Source organism: Grammomys surdaster, unplaced genomic scaffold (genome assembly GCF_004785775.1).
Source record: "Grammomys surdaster isolate TR1022 unplaced genomic scaffold, NIH_TR_1.0 67, whole genome shotgun sequence".
In the NCBI taxonomy this organism is placed as follows: Eukaryota; Metazoa; Chordata; class Mammalia; order Rodentia; family Muridae; genus Grammomys; species Grammomys surdaster.
In genome coordinates this window covers 22,160,870-22,173,356 of record NW_021604569.1, presented here as the reverse complement: position 1 = coordinate 22,173,356, position 12,487 = coordinate 22,160,870, and the positions used below count along the sequence as shown (strand labels likewise).

At 44.8% G+C, this 12,487-nt stretch overlaps 2 protein-coding genes across 8 annotated transcripts in view; one reads left to right on the top strand and one right to left on the bottom strand.

Moving 5' to 3' along the window:
- The window catches only part of LOC114629061 (up-regulator of cell proliferation), a 44,755-nt gene extending 40,310 nt beyond the window's left edge, over positions 1 to 4,445 (bottom strand). For both annotated transcript variants that reach the window (XM_028777085.1, XM_028777093.1), the window contains exon 1: positions 4,260 to 4,445. The gene's annotated coding sequence lies outside the window, so the exon portion shown is untranslated. The remainder of the gene's footprint in view (positions 1 to 4,259) is intronic.
- Positions 4,446 to 4,528: 83 nt separating this feature from the next.
- Positions 4,529 to 12,487, top strand: part of Ube2d4 (ubiquitin conjugating enzyme E2 D4 (putative)) — a 26,902-nt gene continuing 18,943 nt past the window's right edge. For 4 of the 6 annotated variants that reach the window (XM_028777555.1, XM_028777563.1, XM_028777573.1 and 1 more), the window contains exons 1-2: positions 4,529 to 4,619; positions 10,868 to 10,931. In XM_028777555.1, coding sequence (XP_028633388.1) covers positions 4,596 to 4,619; positions 10,868 to 10,931 — 88 coding nt within the window. In that variant the 5' untranslated portion in view covers positions 4,529 to 4,595. The remainder of the gene's footprint in view (positions 4,620 to 10,867; positions 10,932 to 12,487) is intronic. The other 2 variants (XM_028777569.1, XM_028777575.1) reach the window with 2 other exon arrangements.

Sequence of the window (12,487 nt, the reverse complement as noted above, 5' to 3'; positions counted from 1 at the left end):
TGGAACTGGAGTTCATATGGTTTGTGAGCCACATGGGAGTGCTGGGAGTGGAATCTGGGTCCTTTCCAAGAACAAGTGCTCTTGCTGGGCAGTGGTGGCGCACGCCTTTAATCCCAGCACTTGGGAGGCAGAGGCAGGTAGAGCCAGGACAGCCCAGGCTATACAGAGAAACTCTGTCTTGAAAAACCAAAAAACAAACAAACAAAGAACAAGTGCTCTTAACCACTGAACCATCTCTCCAGCCCATGCCTAGCCTTTTGTATTATTTCTGCAATGCTTCTATATATCTAACATTATTTCACAGTACAAAATATTAAATATTATATATAAGCATAATAAAACATTTAGAAAGCTATGGGCTAAGTCACCAACAGGAAGTAGAATTATGGATTCTGGATTATGAAAACAATCAAATTCTTGGCTAGGCAGTGATGGAATACACCTTTATTCCTAGAATTTGGGAGACAAATGTAGGCAGATTTCTATGAGTTCAAGGCCAACCTGGTCTATGGAGCAAGTTCCAGGACAGCTAAGACTACACAGAAAAAAACCTGTCTTGAAAAAACAAAAGCAAAAAAGAAGGAAAAAAAAAAGTCCCTGTAGAAGATCTTGAAAATGATCTTGATCAGTCATTAGGGTATCAAGAAATGCCTCAGTGGTTAAAAGCACTGGCTGCTCTTCCAGAGGACTGAGGTTCAAATCCAAGCAACCACATGGTAGCTCACAAGTGTCTGTGACTCCAGTTCCAGGGGATCTGACACTCTCACACAGACATACATGCAGTCAAAACACCAATGCATATAAAATGAAAATAATCATTAAAAAAAAAAAGAAAATCAGTCATTAATAAAGCCACTGTCCAGGAATAACTATCACTATCACTCTGGCTCACTGAGACAAATACATGAACAATTACAAAAACCTGAGTCACTTGTTCCAAGATGTGTGCAGGGTGTTAAACAGTATGGGATGGGTGGCCCACGAACTAACATGTATTAACTTTTATTCTGGGGTTTGGTTTTGTTTGCTAGGTATGGTCTCACCATGTAGTCCTAACTCACTTATTCTCTGACCTCTGCCTCCCAAGTACTTAAATTACAAAGAGTAAGCTGACTTTTAATAATGTTTTTATTTATCCTTTGAGAATTTTATACACTGTATTTTGATCATATTCTTTACCCTCCCCCACCCCACCTACCTACATACACATCCAGCTGCATGGTCTTTTTCTTTAAAACCACAAATACAAGAAGTCCATTTGTATTGAATGAGTACTCCTGGAATTTGGTTGATGCCCCAACTCCATTGAAGGAGACTGATTTTCCCTCTGCCGGCAGCCTTCACTTGCAAATGGCTTCTTGGCTAGGGTGGGTGGGATTTTGTGTCCACTTGCCTTTCTCAGTGCTAGGATGGCCTGACTTGAGCTTGTGCAGGTCTTCTCCATGCTGTCAGTCTGTAAGTCCATACATACATCTGCTCTAGGTGTCTGAAAAAAGCTCTTTCCTTCAAGCTATCCATCACTTCCGGCTCTAACATGCTCTAACAAACCTTCTGCTCCCTCATCTACACAGATCTCCTGCGGAGAAGGCTGTGATGTGGGCTGAGTGTTCCAAAATCTGTTCTCTGCAAGGTGACCAATGTTGTGTGTGTTGTTAGCGGGTAGTTGTCTTTTGCATGCCTGATTTTTTTGGAGACAAGATCTCACTACACAGCACTGGCCGATGCTATATAGACCAGGCTGTCCTCAAACTCACAGAGATCTGCTTCTACCTCCTCAGTGCTAGGACTAGAGGTGTGCACCATCCTGGCTGCCTCTGTCAGGTTTTTTGAGACAAGGACTCACTTGCAACTCACGGTGGCCTGAAATAACAGCAATCCTTTTGTCTCAGCCCCCAAAGAGCTGGGATTACAGGCACAAGACATCAACCCCAATTACATTACATGTTGGCCCCCAACTCACGATATTCCTGTCTCAGCTTCCAAAGCAGCTAGAGTACAAAAGAGAGTGACTGCACCCAACTGGAAATGTGCACCCCGCTGGGCTGTGAAAACAGGACTCCAGAAGGAAAGGCTTCACTTAAGCCATCTAAGAGATGTTCCAACTAGTTTTGGAAGATTACTCAAGAAAAACAAAGGAAGGCAGGCGGATTTCTGAGTTCGAGAGTTCGAGGCCAGCCTGATCTACAGAGTGAGTTCCAGGACAGCCAGGGCTACACAGAGAAACCCTGTCTCGAAAAACCAAACAAACAAAAAAAAAAAAAAAAAAGAAAAGAAAGAAAAAGAAAAAAAGAAAAACAGAAAAACAAAGGAAGCTTTCCACATGAAAGTAGGCCACGGGGCTGGAAATAGTGGTCTAGAGCACTTGTTCTTGAAAAGGACACAGGACTACATGTTGGCTCACAACCATCTCCAGTTCCAGGAAATCCAACCCCTCTTCTGGCCTCTTCAAATCTCTATGGATACATACATACATACAAATATACACATACAAACACACAAATATTCATACATATAAAATAAAATGAATCTAAAAAAAGAAAAGGCCAAGATTCAATGATATAGAAGAGCTGGAGAGTTGGCTCAGTGGCTAAGAGTGCTGTCCTGAGTTCACTTTCCAGCAGCCACGATGGTGGCTCACAACCACCTGTAATGGGATCCAATGCCCTCTTCTGGTGTGTCTGAAGATAGCCACAGTGTACTCATATACATGAAATAAATAAATAGATCTTTTTTTTAATGTAGAAGGTGCAAGATGTGTGGATCTCTGTGAGCTGAATGAAGGCCAGCCTGGTCTACAAAGTGAGTTCCAGGATAGCCAAGGCTACAGAGAAACCCTGTCTTGAAAGATCTGCCTGCCTCTGCCTCTAGAGTGATGGGATGAAAGGTATGAAGCACCACCAGCATAGCATAACTAAAGTTAAGGAAGTAAAGCTCACAGACAGCAGATCCTGAGGGATCACAGAGAGCCCTGAATGTATCCCCACAGGTCACACGGCCTCCTTGTGGAGTTTTGGAAAAGGGTGAAGTTTGGTAGGGCTTATATTTTAGAGGACAGTTCATGAAGTGTGTTTAGGACAAATTAGGGGAATAGGTGAATGGAATATAGGAATCTGGCTGGGAATTCATTTAAGTCTCCAATTCATTGCTTTTGTTTTGGGCAGGGTCTGTATGCATGTGGTACAGGAACATGACAGAGGCCAGAGTAGAATGCCAGATGTAACCTGCTACTCTGTGCCTTACTGTCTTTGACGCAAGGTCTCTCACTTAACTGGAAGCTCTCTGTCTATGCTAAGCTGGGATCCTATCATCCCATCTACCCAGTGCTGGGGTTAGAGACATGCACAGCCAAGCTCCACTTTTTACATGGGTGTTCGTGAACTCAGGTCCTCATGCCTGCACCACAAACAGTCTTATTTACTACCTCTTCAACTCCTCTTTGTTTAAATTTTCCTTTGGGGGAATGTTTTTAAGACATAGTCTTAGCCGGGCGGTGGTGGCGCACGCCTTTTCATCCCAGCACTTGGGAGGCAAAGGCAGGTGGATTTCTGAGTTCAAGGCCAGCCTGGTCTACAGAGTGAGTTCCAGGACAGCCAGAGCTACACAGAGAAACCCTGTCTCAAAAAACAAAACAAAACAAACAAAAAAAAAAACCAACCAACCAACCAACCAAACAAAAAGACATAGTCTTACTCTGCAAGCCAGGCTGGCCTCAAACTCACTATGTATCCCAGTCTGTTGTTGGAACACCTTTGGTCCAGAGCAACTGCATTGGCATATCCTATTAAGTATATCTGTTTGGAAAAAAAAAAAAAAAAATATTTATATAATAGCTATAGATAAACACAGAATTTTTTTTTTAAAATACATATATATATACTATCACTCACAGATGTATCACACTGTAGTCCAGATTCTTTACTGTATGAGATATGCTGATACTTTGTATTTTATCGTATTCTATTTCATTTTCAAGATGTTGGTTACAATCTATTACACCGATTTTGTGACATACTACTAAGTTCGTTACTACTTGGTCTTAAACACCTCGGATGTCTTGGGGAAAGGGAAGTAGAGTTTAGCTTGGGGTGTGCACTTTCAGGCTGAGTCTCAATAGCGGCAGTGCATTGAAATCAACTAAGTACTACTGAAACTGCAGCTCTCCAGACATGTAGATACATTTGTGCTCAGCACCTTCGCGTATTGAGAAATATCTCTAACACTTCTGCCCAAAAAGCATATAAAAGCGAATGTATACTTACAGAGCTGACAACCACTAAGCTCGGGAGTTAAGTGACAGCCTGGGGAGGAGCCCAGGTAGGGGCAGAGAGCATTGCGTGTGGTACCTGCGGTGTCAGGCACGTCCTGGTGCCTAGGCCCTCGCCTAGCAGAAACCAGAGCCACAGGGCCGAGTGACGGTGGCTGAGTAACTGACTGAGAGCGACAAGGTTCTCAGACCCAGGACTGCAGCGCGCACAAGCTACCCACAGTGCACCGTGGCGCGCACGCGTAAATCGCCGCTCCCGGCGTGCAGCGCTGCGGCCCAGGCGGCCGCCCTAGGCTGCCCCACGGGGCCGGGGGGCCCGAGCAACGGGAGCATGGCTCTGAAACGGATCCAGAAGGTAAGAGTGTCGGAAACGGGGTCCTCCCGCCGGTCCACTCCGCGGGCTGCCACAGCGAATAGAAGCCCGCGGCTGAGGTGCGGCAGGGGCGTTGACACCTGCCCCGCGCGAGGCGGAACCGCCCCCGGCACAGACTTAGGAGGTGGATGCGTGCGCCGAGCGGGCGGCTCGCGGGGGCGGAGTCACGCGACCGTGTCACGTGCGCGCGCAGCTGCGGGCGGGCTGGCGTGTAAGGAAGCAGTGGGACTGTCTCACAGGGTGCCTAACAAGAGAGGATGAGCTGCGGTAGTATTTCCTCCTGTAGGCAACAGTTTTGTATTAGTCCATTAACTAGAGTCTGGTAACTGCATCGTAGAAAAAGAAAATAGAACCAGTTCTGTTCTGCTGTTCCCCCAATCCACCCTATTTGTTAACGTTTTAGCCTATCTACTTTTCGTCCCTTTCCTTATTCTATGTTTCTATGTTGTTTTTTGTTTGTTTCGTTTTGGTTTGATTTGGTTTTTATTGTTTTTGTTTTTTAATATTTATTTATTTATTTTATTGATGAGTACACTGTAGCTGTCTTCAGACATACCAGAAGAGGGCATCCAATCTCATTACGAATGGTTGTGAGCCACCATGTGGTTGCTGGGATTTGAACTCAGGACCTCTGGAAGAGCAGTCAGTGCTCTTAACCGCTGAGCCATCTCTCCAGCCCCCGGTTTTTATTGTTTTGCTTTGGCTTTTTTTTTTTTTTTTTTTTTTTTTTTTTTTTTTGAGACATGGTCTCTATGTAGTCCTGACTGACCTGGAACTAGCTATGTAGACAAGGCCAACCTCGAACTCAGAGATTCACCTGCCTCTCCCTCCCGAGGGTCGTGCACCACCATACCCTGCATTATACTGTAATTTATGATGTTTTCACATAGCATTAAAAGTTCAGATTTTCTGTACTGCAAAATAGTATTTATAGCCTCTTTAAAAAAAAAGATTTGCTTATTTTTAATGTGTGTGTATGGGTTTTTGCCTACATATATGTTAAGTGGCCCTGTAGGCCAAAAGAGGGCATCTGTTGCTCAGAAACTGCTTACTTACATGTGGTTGTAAGGTGCCCCATGTAGGTGCCAAGAATCATACTCAGGAGCTCTGGAAGAGCAGCCCATGCCCTTTATTCACTGAGACCCTTAACCTCTCCAGCCCTATAACACTAACTTTTAGCATTAGCATGGTTCTTTCCACGGAGTGGATCCAGGGTATGTGTCTCAATCAGATTTCAGTTGCTGTGATAAACACCATAACCAGAAGCAACTTGGGGAGGAAAGGGTTTGTTTGCCTCACAGCTTATGTAGTCCTTCATCAGAGGAAGCCAGAGCAGGAACCTAGAAGCAGAAACTGAAGAAGAGGCCATGGAGCAGTGCTGCATACCGCTGTGTGCCAGTTTGCTTTATTATATACTGCAGGGCCATGTACCCAGACTCACAGTGGGCTGGGCCCTTCTACATCAGTCGTCAATCAAGTAATTGTCCCCCAGATTGGTCTACAGGACAGTCTGGTGGAGGGATTTGCTTGGTGAAGCTACCTCTTCCCAAATGACCCTAGCTTGTGTCAACTTAACAAAAAACTAACCAAGTCGATCGACCCCTTATCAATTTAATATACCAATACATTATTATTAAACCATACTCTTTAATTATTTAATTTATCCCCAAAATCTCATAATAAATCACAATACAAAACACATTGCAAATTTTAAATAATGTGCTTGGTGTTTTTTTTTAAGTTCCTTTATGTGTATTGGTATTTTCTCTGCATGTATGACTGTGCATCATATGCATGCTTGGTACTCCATGGAAGCCAGAAGAGGGTGTCAGATCCTCTTGGTCTAGAGTCTTAGATGTTTGTGAGTCACCATATAGGTGTTGGGAGCAAGTGCTCTAACCACCGAGCAATCTCTTTAGTTCTCATTCTAACTTTATAAAGTCCTTGGGGTTCAGCAGTGGTTTTAGGGGCTGCAGTCATGGTTGAGGCCTCAGGTTCATGGAGGTAAAGCTGAAGACAAGGAGTGGATCCCCATCACCAATCTGGGCCACCTGGTTAAGGACATTAAGATCAAGTCCTTGGAGGAGATCTACCTGTTCTCCCTGCCTTTTAAGGAGTCTGAGATTATTGACTTTTTCCTGGGTGCATCCCTGAAGGATGAGGTTCTGAAAATCATGCCAGTGCAGAAGCAGACTCCGGCTGGCCAGCAGACCAGGATTAAGGCTTTCATCGCTATTGGGGACTACAATGGTCACATTGGTCTTGGTGTTAAGTGCTCCAAGGAAGTTGCCATTGCCATCCAAGGAGCCATCATCTTGGCCAAGCTCTCCACCGTCCCTGTACGGAGAGGCTGCTTGGGGAACAAGATTGGCAAGCCCCACACTGTTCCATGCAAGGTGACAGGCCGCTGTGGCTCTGCTGGTGCGACTCATCCCTGCCTCCAGAGATGCCGGCATTGTCTCTGCTCCTGTGCCCAAGAAGCTACTGATGATGGCCAGTATAAATGACTGCTGCACTTCAGCCAGGGGCTACATTGCCACCCTGGGCACTTTGCCAAGGCCACCTTTGATGCCATCTCCAAGACCTATAGCTACCTGATCCCTGACCTCTGGAAAGAGACTGTGTTCACCAAGTCTCCTCAGGAATTCACTGATCATCTTGTGAAGACCCACACCAGAGCCTCTGTTTCGAGGACCCAGGCTCCAGCTGTGGCCACCACATAAGGGTTTTTATACAAGAAAAATAAATGAATTAAGTCTGAAAAAAAAGAGGCTAATTTATTACACCCTTCTCTTTTGTATGGCTTTAGGATAATCCCCCCTTCTGAAGTGTGGTTTCTTAGCCAGACAGTTAAGCAGCCCAGCTGGGGCTAGTCAGATGGCTCAGTGGTTAAGAGTACCAACTGCTCTTCCAGAGGTCCTGAGTTCAATTCCCAGCAACTACATGGTGGCTCACAACCATCTGTAATGGGATCTGATACATTCTTCTGGTGTGTCTAAAGACAGCTACAGTGTACTCACATACATAAAATGAATAAATAAAAATCTTTCAAAAAAAAATCAGCCCAGCTAAATTAACTCTTACGTTTTGGGTAGCTTGGAATTGTTGGTCTCCATCCAAACCAGATGTAGAATCCATTGCCATGATCAGGAGGAGATAGCTTTCTCTTAAGGGGCATCCAATGCCACTATAACATTCACCCCTCTGAAGAGGTAATCCTAAAACCTTTCAAGAGATAAGTAAGATTAGGGAATAGATAAAATCTATTCCTATCAAGAAAAACTAGGATGGATTAATGTCTGAATTGGAGTCTCACACTGTCCAAGCAAGGGTGCTTATTCAGGAGAAGGTAAGAAGAAACCAAAGCTCCTAACTGGCGTTCATAGCCAAAGAGCCAAGGCCATTCCTAGAAGTGCTGCTTTTGGCATTCATGACCCTAAACTGTCAGTTAATCTTTATCTCCTGTTCCCATCATCTTCACTGATGAAGAATTAACCCCTGTAGCTGCTTGTATTACAAATGCTAATTATGTTCCCCAAAAAACTGTATGAGCGTGAATACACATAGCTTCTGGGAACCTGCTCCCAGTTTGTTCTGACTGGTAAATAAGATGCCAACAGCCAATAACTGGGAAGGGAGACAGAGGTGGGATTTTGTGGGACTGCATAATGGTATCCTGGGTCATGGTTGAGCAGGTACTTAGAACCCCGAGATTCTCCGTGGAATTCTGCGTGAGAACCGGCAGGAGTTCAGTCCCTCCCATCATCTAGGATCCTGAAAACAGTCACATTTCCATAGAGTCACATAGGCCAGGCTATAGGCCTCAGGCCCTAGAGATTTGCATACTAATGAAGGCCAGAGGGCAGAGCAAATTAAACATTCCTCCCCCATATCCTCCCCCAATCCTCCCCGTCTCTCCCTCCCTATATAACTCGGGACTGCCCTGAGTTTTTGGGGGGGATACGCCTAGATCCATCTATTATCCGTCATGACAATAAATCTTTTTGGAACCAAGGACTTCCTCGTGTTACTGGGGCCTGCCGCTGCCAAGGCCCTCAGGCCGCTGGAACCATAAGAATCCTCCTCCCTGATGTGGGACCCGCCACGGCGGCGGGCTTGTGCCGCTGTGGCGGCCTTTTTAAATTTTCCCGACAGGATTTGAGTATTTGAGGGCTTGGGTTGGGGCTAGAAGGAGAGAGAGAGAGAGAGAGAGAGAGAGAGAGAGAGAGAGAGAGAGAGAACGCAAAAGGAGAACTGCTATCCAGGAGAGTGTGGAGGAGAGGAGGTGGAGGAGAGGAGAGATGCCCTGTCTGAGAAGCGCGCAGGACAGAGAGGCATAGCCACCATTGAAAGAGCTGAGAGAGCATGGCCCAGACCACTGCTCAACTGGGTCCAGGGCAGCCAAGACAGAACATAGAATTAGTAAGTAGTAAATCAGGATTAACTGCATGGAGGTTAGGCAGTGGCACAGCTATTGTGTTGTTGAAGGCATATTAAAATATAAAGGCTAAGTGTGTGTCTTTTATTCAGGAACCTAAACCATTGGGGAGGGTAGAGAACCCACTGCCAAGATTTCATAATATTTATTTCAACAAACCTCAGCTATCATTTCAGAACTGGGATGACTATCTGACTTCTTTGAACTCACTGGGGTCATCAGATATGGAAGTTGGATTACTCTTCCAGTGGACTCGTCTAAGGAACCCTGATATTGCATTGATGGTCCCATTTGTACAGCAGCCTGGTGTAGTGAGGAAGGAAGTACCTGGAAAGAAACATCAGGGAAAAGTGAAATTGGAGCCCTTTGAGCAGGGAAAATGATTCCATTCCCCAAGAACTGGCATGAGCTAGTATAAAAGTGTAAGTCCTAGACAGACAACCAAGAAGACAGACCAGGTCATTTTAAAGTGTCCAAATCAAAGTATAGTAGGATCCCTTGATAGGCTCATTCATTAGGAATTAATGAATGATAAGAACATTCGGGCTGGTGAGATGGCTCAGCAATTAAGAGCACTGACTGCTCTTCTAGAGGTCATGAGTTCAAATCCCAGCAACCACATGGTGGTTCACAACCATCTGCAGTGAGATCTGATGCCCTCATATGGGTGTCTGGAGACAGCTATAGTGTACTTACATATAATAAATAAATAATAAAAAAATAAAAAAAAAGAACATTCATTCATTAGGTTCTTCCTCAGGTGTTTTTTCTGTTTGTCTCTAAAGCTTGACTCCACCATGATGATACCAGGACATGCTTCTAGGCAGTTTGATAGCTGTTGGACTAGCTAGGCTCATAGTGTGAGATCCCGCTTAGATGGTGTATTAGTCAGGGTTCTCTAAAGAAACAGAACTGATAGAATAGGAGACTATGCATGGGATTTATTAGAGTGGCTTGCAGGCTGTGATGAAGCTAGCCCAACAATGACTCTCTCTCTATGGAAAGGTGAAGAATTTGGTAGTTGTTTCAGTCACCAGGCTGGATGTCTCACCTGGTCTTCAGTGTTCTTGGAATTCCAAAGAAGCAGGTTCTAATACCAGCAAAGGAGTGCAGAATAGATGAACTTGCCAGCAAGAGTGAAAGCAAGCAAGCAAATAGCAAAAGCTACCTTCTTCCATATTCTTTTTTGTGGGCTGCCACCAGAAGGTGTGGCCCAGACTTAGGGTGGGCCTTCCAACTTCAAATGGTTCAATCAAGAAAGTCTCTCACAGCTGCTTGCATTTAATTGATTCTAGATTTAGTCTAGTTGACAGTCAAGATTGTCCATCACAAATGGCTTCACAAGTTATAACCAGGTTCCCCCAAAGATCTCATTTTGATCTTCATTTGGTTCCTAGGTACAAACTGTTACCTCAAATGCTATAATTATTTTTATTTTGTTCGTTTGTGTGTGTGTGTGTGTGACATGTGTAAGGATGCCCTTGGAGGCAAGAAGGGGGTGTTGGATCACTTGGAGCTGAAGTTACAGTGGTTGTAAGCTCCTTGAAGTGGGTGCTGAGAACAGAGCTCTGTCTGCTGAAAGAGCAGCAAGTGCTTTTAACTGCTGAGCATCTCTAGTCTGTCACCATGAACTCTTGGCCATCTTGTATCCACCTCTGTAAGTAGCCTCCTGCATGACCTTCTTTCCAAACATCTCTTAAGGGCTTTTGCCAGATTAATCATGGCCAGAGGACCAGTGTATACAGGCAGCTTCCTAGGCATAGAGCAACCTAACTCCTGTCTCGTGTTCTAGGAACTGACCGACTTACAAAGGGATCCTCCTGCTCAGTGTTCCGCAGGACCTGTGGGTGATGACTGTAAGTATTTTTCCAGATTTCAGAAGGCTTGCAACCCAAACCTCCTGTGTCATCGGGGACCGACCTCATTCAAGCTCTCCCCACTGAGCAGTTCTTAAGATGTCCAATTGTTTACGTGCTTATGAATCCTTTATGTGCTTATGAGTTGCTGTTTGTTTGTTTGTTTGTTTGTTGCTGTTTTAATACAAGTCTTGTTTGGGAGTTGAGGCTAGCCTGAACATACAATGTAGCCCAGGTTGGCCTCAAACTTGTAATCTTCCTATCTTATTCTCCAGATTGCTAGAATTATAAATGTGTGCCACCTTGCCCAGTGTAGATTGCTTTTTCTTTCTCTCTTTCTTTTGGTTTGTTTTGTGTTGTGTTTAAGGCTTAAGGATCATATTTCACTTTATTAGAATTTGAGAACAACAACAGAAGGGCAAGCTGTGAATTTAGATGGAGAAGAGGAGAAATAGTTCAAGGAAGCAGGCGTATTCAGTACCGGGGCTTCAACTCTGAAGTTGGGAACTGAGCTCTTCAGAGAGAGAGTGAGAAGGTCTAGACAGGAGGCCACTGGGACATGCTCAGGACTTTGGCTAGTACCCAGAAAGATAGAAAGGGGCAAGTTTTAGAACTCAGTAAAGTGGGCAGACTTAGTGAAGATCTGGAATTGTTTTCTCAGTGGGGATCATCAGCTCATAGCAGTGTGACTGGTCAGGTTACATTCCAAATGCAGCCTGCACCACCAGAAATCATTCTTTCTCCACTGAGTCATAAGGAAGACAGCTTGTCCCAGACCAGACACAGGACACGAGTGCAAGTGGTACACAGCTAGTTGAAGAGGGAATCATGCCGGCAGGAGGACCAGCAAGGGCCACAGGAGCTGCCGTATGCCTCTGCCAAGAGGAGACAGCACAAGTGACTGTCGTTTCCTCCTACATGCTTCTCCACAGAGACACTAGAAAAGTAGCTCTGCCAGCCCTCTGCCACCCTCACAGCAGGCTGTGTGAGTGCGCGCGCGCATGTGCATGTGCGTGTGTGCGTGCATTCACACACATGTCCATACTCAAACAAATGTGGAAGCCAGAGATTGTTCCCACTTTAGTTTTTAATTATTTTACATGCATTTTATTATTTTATCTACATATATGTCTGTACAGAACAGTGCCTTCAGAAACCAGAAAAAGACATTGCATCCCTCAGAACTGGAGTTACAGATGGTTGTGAGCTACCATGTGGTTGCTGAGAATTGAACCTGGTGCTCTGGAAGAACAGCCAGTGCTCTTAACAATTGAGCTATTTCTCCAGTCCCTTCGCCATATCTTTTGAGACAAGGTCTCTATCTGAACTTAGAACTCACTTTTTTGGCTAGACTAGCTAGCTAACTACCTAGCCCCTAAGATGTACACACACACACACACACACACACACACACCATTACATGCTGCCACATCTGACTTTTACTTTTACTTGAGTGTTGGGATCCAAACTCAGTTTCTCATCTTTTACAGAAAGCACTTTGCCTGTTGAGTCAGCTTCATGGCCCTGTAATTCTTTTTTTTTTTTTTTTTTTTTTT